This window comes from Chelonoidis abingdonii, chromosome 7 (assembly GCF_003597395.2).
Source record: "Chelonoidis abingdonii isolate Lonesome George chromosome 7, CheloAbing_2.0, whole genome shotgun sequence".
Lineage (NCBI taxonomy): Eukaryota > Metazoa > Chordata > Testudines > Testudinidae > Chelonoidis > Chelonoidis abingdonii.
Window position 1 is genome coordinate 19,032,645 of NC_133775.1, and position 15,777 is coordinate 19,048,421.

General features: G+C 41.2%; 1 protein-coding gene across 3 annotated transcripts in view; it reads left to right on the top strand.

Moving 5' to 3' along the window:
* CACHD1 (cache domain containing 1) overlaps positions 1-15,777 on the top strand; it is a 204,844-nt gene that overhangs the window by 125,777 nt on the left and 63,290 nt on the right. For all 3 annotated transcript variants that reach the window (XM_032795472.2, XM_032795473.2, XM_075067673.1), the window contains 2 exons: positions 449-555; positions 14,905-15,031. In XM_032795472.2, the coding sequence (XP_032651363.1) occupies positions 449-555; positions 14,905-15,031 (234 nt within the window). The remainder of the gene's footprint in view (positions 1-448; positions 556-14,904; positions 15,032-15,777) is intronic.

Below are 15,777 nucleotides of genomic sequence, written 5' to 3' on the forward strand. Positions count from 1 at the left end.
CCGACCCTGCTCCATGGCAGGAGCTTGAGGACGAGACTAAAACTTCTGGAGGGCCGGATGTGGCCCCCAGTCCATAGTTTTCCCACCCCCACTTAGGGTCTCTTGCAACTGGACTGGACAAAACTCAGATATTCTGCCAGGGAACAAACCAGCACCGGCCTGCAGATTAACATAGCCTTTTACAACTCTAATTTCATGATTGCTTTCATGTCACAAGGAATAAAGTGAAAATATGCAGCACATTGCATTGGTGAGTAGGATACGGCCTGTAAGTGGGGAGTTTTAACTCACCTGCTTTTTGCTTTGGAATTGTCTTTTGCGTGTGCCATTAAATATGCAAATAGGCTCCAGTTGCTGTTTACGAACTGATCATTTTTCTATAAATCCTTGGCTGCACATTTTACAAAGTCAACTTTTGCTTTGGTAATCTTGTTGCTTGTCGTTTCAGGTTTGATGGGAATTTTAACACCAATGTTTCTAGAACTATTAGCTGTGATAGATTGTCCACCACAGTTAATAGCAAAGCCTTCAATCCAGGACGTGATTTAAACTCTGGTAAGTGATAGAAATATATTTTTATTTTCTTTTGTTCTTCTTTTTTTCCTCCATTAGAGTTTAACATTCTGTTGGTGCAGAGGGTTAACATAGTGCACTATAGCAACATGCTTTTATTTCTCTCTGAAACTGCCATGCAGCTCCTAATTTGAGATTTCATGATTGAAAGATGATACCTAAAGTAATGCCCTTAGTCTAAGTACTTTTTAAATATAAAAATGTCATGAAGACTTATTCCATGTATAATGTTGTTGTGATTTTTGTGCCTCTTCATCTCGCCTGTTCCCAAAGTTGCTTTGCTTCCTAGCCCTGTCTGCTGTGGCATCAGTAGTGTCAGGTGTTGATGGTGCCAAACTGAGGTGCCTCCCTGACCTTCTTAGCTGAGTTCAGGTAATGTGCAGCTGCTTTTGCAATGATATGCAAAAGTACAAGGACATCTTAAAATATTTCCTTTCTTTAACTTGTCATGGAGTTTCTATCTTCAGAGTTGACCCATTTGCTTGATATACACTTTAAAACTGGAAATGTACTTATGAGCTAAGGTGTCTGACTTAACCCCAGAGAATTCAGCCTTTGGTCCCATGTCACAGGCTATTCTTTTTAATATCCTGTAGAATTTGAAATAAATGGGTTTTAATTTTTTTTTAAAAATCACTATTTTTTTGCCTCCATCATTATATCTGCTTATGATGGCTTTGGGTTGTAACTTTTAAAACTATTTTAACTATGGACTTCCATTTAGCATGTTTTTTATTTAACTGCCAGTGCAGGACCAGCAGGAAATGCAAGCAACCTTGATTCTTGTGGGTTCTATCAGAATAAGAAGGTGTTTTCAGCCTCTCACCAATGGGGTTTTCTCCCCATCCCAATCCTCTGTAGTGACTTAGAATTTGGAGATCTTGCAACAAATTTGATAAGGGAAGTACAAATTTGGGTCTAGAACCTCTGCTGTGTACCTCTTTAAAACTCCAAGTGGTCTCTAGGTGATTCATTTCTGTGGTCATAAATAAATGCTGTGAAATTTAGGATTGGCAGCAACATTCACTTTGTTTTTCCTTCCCTTTTCTTCTCTGGGCACTGGCCACTTTCCCTTTTGATTGATTGGGATAGGGATGCTAAAACTTTGCCCACTCAAGATTTTCAACTTGCTAGGCATCTGAAGGCATACATAATTGCTTAAATGGTGCAATTTCAAGCATCCTCACCTTCAACACAGATGTTGGCCTGGAGAGGCTAGATGTCCCAACATAGAATCATAGGACTGGAAAGGACCTTGAGAGGTCATCTAGTCCAGTCCCCTGCACTCATGGCAGGACTAAGTATTATCTAGACCATTCCTAATAGGTGTTTGTCTAATCTGCTCTTAAAAATCATCAGTTACGGAGATTCCACAACCTCCGTAGACAATTTATTCCAGTGCTTAACCACCCTGACAGCTAGGAAGTTTTTCCTGATGTACAGCCTGAACTTCCCTTGCTGCAAGTTAAGCCCATTGCTTCTTGTCCTATCCTTAAAGGTTAAGGAGAACAATTTTTATTCTATCTCCTTGTAACAATCTTTTATGTACTTGAAATGTCTCCCCATAGTCTTCTCTTCTCTGGACTAAACAAATCCAGTGTTTTCAATTTCTCTTATAGGTCATGTTTTCTAGACCTTTAATCATTTTTGTTGTTCTCTGGACTCTCTCCAGTTTATCCACATCTTCCCTGAAATGTGACACCCAAAACTGGACACAATACTCCAGTTGAGGCCTAACCAGCACAGAGTATAGTGGAAGAATTACTTCTCGTGTCTTGCTTACAACACACCTGCTAATAGATCCCAGAATGATGTTTGCTTTTTTTTGCAACAACACTGTTGACTCATATTTAGCTTGTGGTCCACTATAACCCCCAGTACTCCTTCCTAGGCAGTCATTTACCATTTTGTATGTGTGCAGCTGATTGTTCCTTCTTAAGTGGAGTACTTTGCATTTATCCTTACTGAATTTCATCCTGTTACTTCACACGATTTCTCCAGTTTGTCCAGATCATTTTTAATTTAAATCTTGTCCTTGAAAGCACTTGCAACCCCTGCCAGCTTGCTGTCATTCGCAAACTTTATAAGTGTGCTACGTATGCCACTATCTAAATCAGGGTTTCTCAAACAGGTGTCACTGCTTGTGTAGGGAAAGCCCCTGGCGGGCCAGGACAATGTGTTTACCTGCCCTGTTCGCAGGTCGAGCTGATCACGGCTCAGCCGATCACGGATTGCTGCTCTGGGCCAATGGGAGTCGCTGGAAGCAGCGGCCAGTAAGTCTCTTGGCCCGCGCTGCTTCCAGCAGCACCCATTGGCCCGGAGCAGCAATCCGAGACCAGTGGGAGCTGCGATCAGCCGGACCTGTGGACAGGGCAGGTAAACACAGCGTCCCGGCCCGCCAGGGGCTTTCCCTACACAAGTGTCAACCCCTGTTTGAGAAACCCTGATCTAAATCATTGAAGACATTGAACAGAGCCAGACCCAGAATTGATCCCTTCGGGAACACACATGGTATGCCCTTTCACCTACATACATACACTTCTTCACCATAATTAGAATGGAAGGCCACACATGTCTGTCCATATTAAAGGTGAGCAGTCACAAACCACATGATAGAAGTCCATGGGCTACATTTGGCTCCCAAGGCATCTCTTTATTTTTTTAAAGTTTTAATGTTTTAAATTTAAGTTTTAATTTAATGTGATGTTTGTTAAAATGTCTGGGGAAGTATCAGCTTAAAATTGTATTTACAACAAATGTCCTTACTGTAAATTATTAAAACTGAAAGAATTCAAAAAAATCTAATACACTTTTTACTATTTATGACATCTGTTCACTTATTCTTTTGGTTGCTTTTACTGTGGAGAATTGCATTTTTAATTTTTTTTTTTTTAATTTTTGGTCAATTTCCAGCCCATTTCACTTTCCCCTACAATAGCAGAGTGCTGCGATATTTGGCTTGCATGCTCTGAAATGGAGAGAATGTTTGTTTAAGTCAAATTCCTGTGAAAGCATTTATTTTACTTCTGGAAGAACGCCTGTTGCTATTACATTTTGTAGAAGCACTTATGAGAAAAATAACTTGGAATCATAATTGCCCGTAAAATGTCTTCTTAATTAATTAGTTAGTTAATTTGGATTTATGACAAAACAAAAAACTGACACCTATCCAAGACTTACAGCACACTGTTTCAACACAATATACTAAGGATCGGTTCATTAACATTTTGTCATGTTTACATCATTTTAGTTTACACAAGCGTATAGACAGACAATACTGTACTTAGAAACAACCTACCTATCTACATTCTAAACAAGCTGAACCTCAAATATAAATCAATACAGGTGACTTTAAATCGTATTAAAATATGTAGAATCTGTTTGGCCCACACAAGATTGTGCTTAGGTTTATGTGTCCCTCCTGTGTAGTAAGGTTAGACACCATTGAGGTAAACCAAAACAAGACACTCTTATTTGGCAGTAAGAGAATGCACGCATAGAGTAAAGAGTAATTCAGGAATAGCTTTTGTTCTTTAAATTCAAATCTTATGTCTTAACTTTTAAGAGTAAACAAGCGTTGTTGCTGCTGGATCTCTGATTTATTTATTTTTCTGCCTTCTTTCCCTGCTCCTGAATTTTGGGGAACTCCCAGCAAGCAGAGTTTGTATCTGGATGTAGCAGCATATTTGCGACTGGGCCCCAAACTTGCCACTCACTTACACAATGGGTTCATGAGCCTATCACTTCTTCCAACAGGCAGGAGCTCAGCGTGCTTTCTTGATTGGGTCTGCTGTTTTTTAAGTCAAAGCCAGACCAATTTATCTGTAAGCTAGGTTATGCTGCCTCTTGAGTGTTTTATTTTTAAACAGCTCTCTCACAATTTAAATAATCTGGTTTGTAGAAACCATGTGGAAAATATAAATTTAAACATTACTGTGTTCTGTCTGGACCTCAAATCTTAAATGTTAATTTTGGCCCCTTCCACACAGCCTCAGTAACTAGGATTAGAGATGGGTATTTGTAGGGGTTGGAGGGAACTGGAATTCATACCATAGGCTCCTGGCAAACCACAGGACTGTAATACAACAGCTGCTCTAGAAAATCCATGACATGACAGTAGACTCAATTAGTAGGCAGTAGAAGTAGTTGAGAAAAGGTAAGTATATTTCATGAAAAATTTCAAAAGAATTAAATGCATTTATTTTGTTTGACATTTTCCATGACATTTTTCGTTATTTCTATGAAATATTTTTTTAAAAAACACCTTCATTTTGGTCAGAAAATAAAATACTTTTGGAAAATGGAAGGTTGGTAGAAAAAAGCATGAGAGGCTGAGTATGATGTGGTGGTCTTCTCCCCCCCCCCCCCCACACCCCCATTAAATTTAAAAAAATTGTGTTCCAAATGAAAAATTTTGACATTTTTTATTTTGGTTATAAAGAAGTTTTCCATGGAGAGAGAGGGAGGTTGCTGCAGTTTTGGACCAGTTCTAGTAGACAGATATGGCACATGTAAAGAATCAAGTCTGGATCCTGGGGCCTTCATCTGCAAATTATCGGTCTCTACCACTTGAACAAAAGTAGAACTCTTTAACTGGCAGTAACAGGTCCTTTACCACTAGAGGTGAACATTACGCCCAAAGCCAGCATGTTACTTTATTCTTTCATACCCTCATACCCCTCAGTAAGCAGGGTTCCTCTGAACCTTCACCCAGCACAGCTCCCCTATGCCCAAATGATTTTTCTCAGCCTATTCAGAGCTAGTGTAACCTCCTTTTGCAGATTGTAGAGAAGGTACAGTGCCGTGCAAAGCCACTTTGTCTGTGCCTCTGCTTAAGTGTGTGTGTGTGGGGGGGGATTTTGTGTGCCCACTGCAATAGGGTGAGTTTCACCCAAAGAGCTGATATAGTTTTAAAAGTGACACTGTAAATGGCATCTTTTTAGTCATCAAGCCTTTTCATTTATGTTTAGGGAATTGCATCTGCCAACCTTAGTGAATAAGGCTTTGCTATTGGTTAGCCTTGGAAAGCCAACAGAGCTACCCAAGAGTGAGCTGGATTTAATTCTGGCTCACAACGCCAGTAGACTGTTAATTAGGTTGCAGTCACAGAATCTTTTATTCCTGATGATGGTAATGTAAGAGTCGGGACACAGCTTGACTTTCAAATCCAAGGTTAAATTTGCAGGGCTAGCAGGTGGAAAGAACATTTCTTTAATTGTAAACTTAACAAATTCACTCTGGAATCATTGAGAAACAATAAACAAGGTTCTCCTTGATGCTGTTATTTAGAGTCACTCTTTAAAGAACTGCTACATGTGTGTATATACAGTGTGCCATCCTTTTGAAGGATGTTCTCCATGTAGCCTATGGCACTCCTTCAAATTGAATGCTCAACAAGAGAATTATAAGTAACTGTTCTATAATGAATAATCATGTTGAATCTTTTTTTGGAATTTTTGTTTTTTACTAAATGTTTGTGCTACACTTTGAAGGTTAATTAGTTAATGATTCTGCCATGCTTTGATGTAAAATGCAGTCTCTAAGTGCTAAGTATTATCATTATCACATTCTCTTTGAAGTTTTACAAAACTCCATCATGTAGAGGTCTCCTTCTCAAAGTTCTTCATGCCTTGGTAGCAGTTTGTAATTGGAGAGAGAGCAAGAGAATATCCTTAAGTGCTCTCTTTTTTTTAATACTCTTAAAGTTTTTTTCCCCTCATATTTACAGCAGAATTAAAGGACTGCGCCAAAGCTTTTGCACTCTTAATGTTTAAATCTTGACCATTCAGCTTCCACAACCTCTGTCCAACAATGGGCCTTTATTTGGTGGCATGATTGGTTTCAGCCTCTTTCATACTAGTATGAGGTGGAATCCTATCATGTACATTTTAAACAAGATGTATGTATACCATCCTACATGTTAGAGAGAATATGGAGAGAGATTATGATAATGTACTTTTCAAAACTGTCCTGGACACTCTGCAAATGGAAAAGGGAGGAGAAAGTGCATCTTGAACTGAAAGCAGAGAGATCTACAAAAGGCCACTGTCTTGGCCAGGTCTTTGGAGGCACACAAAATAAAATGACTAGCGAAAAGCCCAGCACTATTTCATGAGAGCACCAGCTAGCTTGTAATTCTGGAACTGAAATAAGTTTGACAAATGCAGCCTTAAGTTAGAAGGCAGGCAGGCAGGCAGTCCACTTTGTGATACATTTTGCCAGGCTCTTGTGCTTATAGAACCTGTCCCAAGATTGGGTTTGCTGGAAATATGAGATATTAAAGTATAGTCACTCGTTTTAGAGATTAAAAGGTTTGGGGTGAGGGAGAATAGAACCTAAGAAGAGTATCTGCTTGATTTTATAGCGGGGAACAAGAAAGTAGGAAGACTCTGCAGGGATTTCTTGTTGCTTTAGTAGATGGAAAATAAGAGTGCGCCTGAAGGAAATAAAGCTTATTTTTTCAGCTATAGTAGTCCTTGCTTATCTGACAGGAGATTGTATGCTGTGGTCATAGAAAAATAAACAGGGGGTTATGATAAAATTGGCAGTCTCTGGAGAAGGCCGCCTTAAACTAACTCACTAGCTGAAGGAAATGAACCAGCAGAACTTTTTGAAAAGGAAGAGCAAGAAGTGGCCATTAAGGATGGTAGTGATTTTGGTAATTTAGTTGGAGGTTTGAGAACAATCAGTTCATTAGGAAAGTGAACATATTTGTTTTCTCAAGTGAGGAGCTGAATTTAAAGCATGACAGTTAGCAAAATAATAGAGTCTAGCTTTAATGCAGCAATTATTAAAGTTTTTTTTTTATTTTGCAAACTATTTATTGTAGATGGAATAATACTCTTTGAGTTACTTTTAACTGAGTGGTTAAATCCTAGATTTTTCACTGGTGACATTCAAAAATATATTTTTAAAATCCATTTTAAAATTTTTTATTTTGGTGAAATTTCAGAAATTCAGCCTTTTTATATGAGTGAAAGATTAGTAGCCTAATTGTCAGGGTTGTTGATATAATCACTTCGTTAAATCATAAAAATGTAGGACTGGAATGGACCTCGATATGTCATGTTGTCCAGTTCCCTACACTGAGGCAGGACTAAATATTATCTAAATCAGCGGTCACCAACCAGTCGATTGCGATCTCCGGCAGCAGTGCAGTGTGGCTGCCGCTAAGGGAAATTCCCTGCCGACCTCGGCCCCACACTGCTCCCAGAAGCGACCACTGCAGCCATGGGAGCAGGGGTCTCCCTCCGCACGCTGCTCCTGCCTGCAAACACCACCCTCACAGCTCCCATTGGCCAGGAGAGCTGTGGGGGTGGTGCTTGCAGAGAGGAGCAGCACTCAAAGCCACATGCCCCCTGGTCTCCACACCCCAGGAGTCTCTTAGCCTCGCTGTGCCCACCGTCGACCGGGAGCCACCAGAGATAAGTGCTGCCTGGCGAGAGGTCACACCCCAATCCTGAGCCCCATCCTGGAGCCAGCACCCCAAACCCTCTCCTGTGCCCTGACCCCTCATACCCCAAGCCCCAGCCCTGACCTCTTCCCAGAGCCAGCACCCCATACCCCCTCCTGCACCCCAATTACTTGCCCCAGCCCAGAGCCCCCTCCTGCACCCAAACTCCCTCCTAGAGCTTGCACCCCTGAATTCCTCCTCCCCCCCAACCCCCTGCCCCAGGCTCAGCCCAGAGCCCCCTGTCGCACTGCAAACCCCTTGGCCCCATCCCAGAGCCTGCACCCCTTCCCAAACCCCAACCCCCTGCCCCAGCCTGGCGAAAGTAAGTGAGGGTGGGAGAGAGCGAGCGACGGAGAGAGGGAGGGATGGAGTGAGTGGGGCAAGGCTTTGGAGAAGGGGCGGGGCCTCGGCAAAAGGGCAGGGTAGATCCCTGAGTTGCCCTTAGATTCAAAAAGTGATATTGGGCATAAAAAGGTTGGAGACCACTGATCTAGACCATCCCTGACAGGTGTTTGTCTAACCTGCTCTTAAAAATCTCCAATGAGGGACATGCCACAGCCTCCCTAGGTTATCTGTCCAATTAGGAAGTTTTTCCTAATGTCTGACCTAAATCTCCATTGCTGCAGTTTAAGCCCATTGCTTCTTGTCCTGTCCCTCGATGATTAAGGAGAACCCTCCTCTTTATAACAACGTTTTACATACTTGAAGACTGTTATCATGTCCCCCTTCAGTCTTCTCTTCTCTAGAGTAAACAAACCCAGTTTATTCAACTTTCCTCATAGGTCATATTTTCTATACCTTCAGTCATTTTTATTGCTGTCCTCTGGACTTTCTCCAATTTGTCCATATCTTTATCAAAATGTGGTGCCCAGAACTGGGCACAATACTGCAGTTGGGGGTTTCTCAATACTGAAAAGTGGTTAAATCCCAAAATCTACATGGATGACCTTTTAATTTAAATGTCCAGTGTTCACAAGTTCTTGAGAGCTCAAACGTATGGCATAGCACATACATGAACCTGTAGTATCTTCAAATAAACGATGAGCTTTTCACTTAAGAGCAGAGCCCAAAAAAGTGCTGAACACACTTCTGACATCTTCCACCAGTTATTCCACACCTGTACCAGAAGGAAGCAGCTAAATTGTTTGCTGGCAGTCTTTTAACATTCTGATCTGCCACCCACTAAACAACACAGCAGTTCTCTCCAGCAGCCCGTACTTGTGACTTGCAAAACCTGCTGCCAGGCAGGGAAACTAATAATAAAATGCAAGTTTAAAATAGTGAACAGAAGTTCAGTACTCTGCTACAAAACATTCCTGCACATTCTTTGATGGCCTGATTTTCAGAGATGCTGAACCTCTTGTTTCAAAATGTAAAAAAAAGTAACTTTTTCTACTTTCTAATATTGGGGAGGGGAAAGAGGTACAAAACTGGTTTGTGTGAGTGCTATATCCTATATTTTTTTATGACGAGGAGTTTAAGAGACAGACTCAGCATTACCAACCCTAAGTGTTCAAAAATTGTGAGTCAGGCTCCACAAATCATGATTGGTTTAAAAATCATGAAAATTTAAAAATATTAGATCTGGGTTTTTTTCTTCATGTGCCTTTTGTTTTTTGAGCCTTAATGGTTCATGTTTTCAAGCTTTTCTCCACAATGATGAGGACTAGAAATTCTAGATATTTTTTTTAAATGACACCTAATAACATGACTCCAGGAGTTGGGACATAAAGAAAAACATGAAATATCATGATACACTCAATAGTATTGCAAAAGTTGGCAACACTAAAACTTTTCAGATCATGCAGGATTTCTACTCCACATAAATCACTCTCATCCCAGAGAAAGTATCTTGACAATGGCTAAACAAAGTTTCTACCTACAATTTGCATCCTGTCAGCTAATTACTAGGGTTTGGGGGTTTGCTTGTTTTTTAACATGCACAGGGCAACTATCATGGTGTTGTTATGCTGACATGTCAAAAGTACCACTGAAAAACAATTCCCAACCCCACAAAGCCTCAGAAAACATTTGGGAAATAGCAATATTCACAAATTTTGTTGACCTTCAGGGCAAATGAATTCTAGAGTGGTGAGCCCTCCAATTGAGAATGCTAAGTCCATAGATGCTGATTACTTGTACATCTGGAGAAGTCACTTTGATCATTGCAACTGACCTCAGTTGCTGGCTAGCCGCAGAGAGTGAGAGAGAGGCCAAAATTCTCAGCTTCATTCTCTTGTGTGAAAGTTAAATCATTATTTGGAGAGGAAAGAGGAAGTGAGAGGCAGTGGATAGGGCACTTGACTAGAAGTCAGGAGATCTGTGTTGTCTTCCCAGTTCTACCACTGACCCTACTGTGAGACTCTGAGCAAGTCACTTCAGCTCTGCATCCCCTTTAGTCCTTTGTCTGTCTTTTCAATTTAGGTTGTAAGATCTTCTGATCAAGGACTGTCTCTTTACTGTGTGTTTGTATGGTGTCCAGCACAATGGAGCCCTGAGGTTGTTCGGGATCTCTAGGCACTACTGAAATACACGTAATGATAAAGGACAAAAATAGCAATAACTGTACAAGATAAATGCACTGAGCTGGACAGAGAGAAGCCATATAGTCACAAACAGTCTGGGAAACCCAAGAAGCTGCTAAGCTATTGAGGATGTACTTCAGATAACAATCTTCCACCAGGTATTGGAAGTACATCATCTGTTTGTGGCTTGAAATAGTCCCCTGCATTGATTCCATCCGGAATACTGCAGTATCCTGATAATGTATGAGAACCAGAACAGGAAACTGACTTGCCTATTTTCAGCATCCATCCTGAGGGAAATGCAAGAAGTAAATTCTTTAATAAAGGTGAAATGTTAATTAGATCTTTTCCCAAAATTCTTTCAAGTTTCTAATCAAAGGAGGCGTTTGTAACACAAAGAAATCTACTTTTTTTTACAAAATGCATCCATCTAAAGCTGACTGTTAACACTGTTAGGCAAAAAGCTAAAGTAATTCAGCTTTTAAAAGTTTGGTTTTAGTTTGTCACAAGTGGAAAGGACAATTTGGCTTGCGTGGAATTGAATCCGGTCGTTGTCCTGATTGCATACAAATTGGAGTCTTATGCTAATGAGTTGGTGTTCTCCCTCTTCTGTGAGTTGTTAGTGTTTTTTCCTCTTGCTTTAAGAGGATCAGTGGGAGTGCAGCTGTCTAATGTCATCTGTAGGAGAAACTTAGCAGTTGTGCTGCATATCTGTTCCTTGCTTCATCTTGTGTCAGTCTTTTTTTGGTAACAGGAGAGGTATGCACCTTAAGTGACAGCTAGGAAATCTCCATATGACTGTAAGAGAAAAAAACAATCCAAGTGCTGTTTCTGTGTCTCTAGGTGTAGTTCTTCGGGAGACCAGGACTCATGGTTTTAATGTGTTTTGTCAGAGGTGGTACGAATATGAGTGTCTAATTCTGGTGACTTGAATTTAGTGTGCTTAATCCGGATTTCTGTAATGTCTGTAAAATAATGTTAGTTTAACATCCAATATTAATAATTCTTGATTGTAGATATATAGATATATATCAACCTTATCATGGACAGACAAGATGATATGTGTTTCTCACTGAGCCATGTCTGTTTTGTTAATGTCATTGGGTATAAATTACTGGCATACAGCTGTTATGCTGACTTTTTTTGTAGTGTCCGGCAGCTGTTTCTTTTCTAGGATTAAATGTCTACTTAAAGTTTTTAAGTCTCACTTCATAAATTAAAACTTTGTTGAAAACACTTCTTATTTTAATAATGAAGCAAGTGCAGTCTAAGGAATGAATGAACATGCTCTAGGTACTGGAGTAGGGCTTCGGGATCCTGTCCCCAAGAGCTGTGTTTCAAGCTCTATTGCTGACTCACTGTATGACCTTGGAGAAGTTACTGTGCTTATTTGGTCCTCACTTTCCATCTGTAAAATGAGTACAATGATGTTAACCTACCGTAAAAAGGGTTTGCAAGAGCTTTGGATGAAAAGTGCTATAAAAGTGCCTGGTACAATGACCATGATGGTGATTGATTATAATGAACAGTATTGTTTTGTGCAAAAAGGACACACAATTTTTAAAATAAAATTGTGTGCCCATAAAGGCCAAAGTGCATAATTACAACCTAAAGCCATAGCTCAAGGTAGGAGGTTCTGGTGCCACTGCAGCTCAGGAGTGTGGGCATTGTATCCCCATTTGACAGAGAGCTTGTGTTCCCTGGCAAGCGGCCAGCTTTGCTAACTGGTACAGGGTGACAGGGCCAGGGCTCTGTTCTCTATAGTTAGAGCCCTACCAAATTCACAGTCCATTTTGGTCAAATTCACAGTCATGGGATTTTAAAAATCATAAATTTCATGATTTCAGCTATTTAAATCTGAAATGTCATGGTGTTGTAATTGTAGGAGTCCTGACCCAAAAATAATTGTGTGGTGGTCACAAGGTTATTTGGGGGGGGGGGGGGGGGAAGGGGTTGGTAGTACTGCTGTCCTTACTTCTGCATTGCTGCTGGTGATGGCATTGCCTTCAGAGCTGGGCAGCTGGAGAGTGGTGGCTGTTAGCTGGGAGCCCAGCTCTGAAGGCAGACCCACCACCAGCAGTAGCGGAGAAATAAGGGTGGCAAGGTATGGTATTGCCACTCTGACTTCTGCACTGCTGCCTGCAGAGCTGTGCCCTCAATCAGTAGCCACCAATCTCCGGCTTCCCAGCTCTGAAGGCAGCAGCGCAGAAGTAAGGGTGGCATGGTATGGTATTACCACCCTTACTTCTGTGCTGCTGTTGGCAGGGCACTGCCTTCAGAGCTGGGCGCCTGGCTAACAGCTGCCGCTCTCTGGCCACCCAGTTCTGAAAGCAGCGCAGAAGTAAGGGTGGCAATATCGTGACCCTGTCTAAAATAACCCCTTGTGACACACTCTCTCTCACACACACACACACACACACACACACACACACACACACACACAGCTCCCTTTTGGGTCAGGACCCTCAATTTGAGAAACGCTGGTCTTCCCCCGTGAAATCTGTATAGTATAGGATAAAAGCACACAAAAGACCAGATTTCACGGAGGAAGACCAGATTTCATGGTCCATGACGCGTTTTTCATGTCTGTGAATTTGGTAGGGCCCTATCTATAGTGAAGGATTTTCTGGAAGCTTGAAGCAATCCTTGGGTTCAGGGACCATCACTGGTGTCCATCCTTGCACAAATGAGGGTGTGGTATAGTTGGGAGAAAGCTTCTTGCATCCTTTTAATCCCGTCCGGCGCACACTCAGGTCCAGATATTATTGAGCCCTGAATGACGGGAACCATATTTACTGAAAGTTCCGCAAAATATTTGTACCAGATCATGAAAATATATAAACCAGATGATTTTAGCAGATCAAGCCATAGCCTCATTAAGGGTCATCTATTAGTTACTTTTTTAGGCTATTCTGGTATAAAGAATGTTCAGCGCACTCATGATCTGCTACTAAGAAAAGTAAATGAACTTTTCTAATGGACCAGAATACATGGGAGGATTCATGTATAAACTATATAAATAATAGACTTTCCTTTAATTTTTCAACTTATGTTTTCTATAGACGCATAGTATCCATTGGTTTCTGTGTCATCCTGAGTTAAGGTTCTCTGAACATTTTCCGCCCAAATATTATTTGTAATAGTAGCATCTGCATATAACTTGCTTATCATTGTTTCCATCACAGACTTGAATTTCAAGAAGTACGTAACCTCAGTCATCAATATTTTGCAGTCAGTACTGCTAGGCAAGGCGATGGATTTTACTTTTGTGGTGTTGGTTTATCTGTAAAGTGTGTATTCAGCCATTTTCAAGTGAAAGGATTACAAAAGAGCTAGTGGTTTCAGGTGTATTTTTGGGCAATCACTTTAAAAACAGCCTCCTAATTCAGAACCCCCCCACTCCATATTACAGATCAGTGCAGTGCTTCCCATTTTATTTTTGTGGAAACTCCCCCATTGGTGGGTGCCTCTTCCCGCTAATGTAGCTTTGTTTGTGTTTTTGTTCTCTCTCCCTTCCTCCCCTGTTGGTTTCCTATTGTTAGGCAGCCCGTGCTCCTGGAGTAGGCCGAGCTGTGTATTGAAGCAACAAAGTGAAGGTTATTTTGCAGGCTGCTTTCTTGTAGCCATGTACAGATGAACTGCTCTCACGTTCTTCTGAGCTGGAGGGGAAAGAAGGACGTTTTTCAGGGAGTTGTTCGCAACAGCAGTAGTATGTTTGCAGTGGGAAAGATTGGTGGTTGTGCAGCTTTCTTTGCCCTCTTTCCTTATGGGCCACTCTTCCCATCATCCATCAGGTAGGGAAATAATGTACTAGTGCTTTGGGAATTTGGAGGAGGTGATGTTCTACAAGTATTTGAGTGGTTGGAGATTCATCCTTGGGAAAAGTAGACATTTTGTATGTGCACTACGCCTTCCAAGAGAAGCTGCATGTTCACAATGGGTCAAAGAGCAGCTTTATGAATTGTATGGAGAATGCAGGTACTAAGGAAATGTCCAGATGTGCTAAAGGAGCTGTTACAGTCTGTTACAATTCATTGTATACTAAGAAGTCGAGTTCATGGCAGTGAAACAATGGCTACAGAAAATGTGGTGTTCTCCACACAAAAATATTCAAGTATTACTGAGGACGTAACCAAACTGAACAGTTTGTATGTTAGAAGTTAAATCAGGAACGTACATGATTGTGAGACGTGAAGTTTTATCTGTCTTCCAATACTTGTTGTTGGCTTTAGGTATTATATTCTTGCTATTTATGCAAACGTGAGGTATTTTGAAGATGCCATGTATAAATGCACGCATCTCCTTTGACTTTCCTTTCCAGTCCCATTCATTTTTTTCCTTTTCACTCCATAGTTCTTGCTGACAATCTGAAGTCTAACCCAGGAATTAAATGGCAATACTTTAGCTCAGAAGAAGGCATTTTTACTGTGTTTCCAGCACACAAGTTCCGTTGTAAGGGAAGTTACGAACACCGTAGCAGGTATGATTTTATTCTTTTTGTGTTCAGATGGAACCAAGTGCTAAAACTATATTCTCAAAATATTGTTTTCTATCCAGCATCATGTTTTTCTAAAAAATCCTCATGAATGTTGAATCTTTAGGTTGTTCTAAAAATCAGCAAATCAAACTTTCGGTAGAGATTTTACTTGGAAAGACAAAATAAGGTTACCCCTAGACACACTCACCTCTCCCTAGCTTCAGCTTAATAACCTTAACAGCCAGGAAACATTTGTAAGTAATGCCTCAGCCTGCTAACATTTCATAGATGGTAGAGAAACGCAGAAGATGGTAAAAAAATCAGTTCTTCATTTTCTGCTAGGAAACGTACTTGAAACTGACAGGGGAGGCTCTGTTTTTTGTCACCCCAAGCACAGCAGTCAGACGGCCTTTGGCAGCACGCCTGCAGGCAGTCCGCTGGTCACACGGATTCGGCGGCATTTCTATGGGTGATCTGCCGCCATTCTTTGCCTTCGGGTTACCCTCCACCAAATTACTGCCGAAGCCGCGGGACCGGCAGACCTCCCGCAGGCATGTCGCTGAAGGCTGCCTGACTGCCACCCTCATGGCAACTGGCACGCTGCCCCCCGCAGCTTGCCGCCCCAGGCACACGCTTGCTATGCTGGTGCCTGGAGCCTTCCCTGGAAATTGAACAATAAACTAGGGAATAAGTGGTTGGATGATTCAGATAGCCATGCTAATAATCTGTTTATGATGTAACCCTGTTGG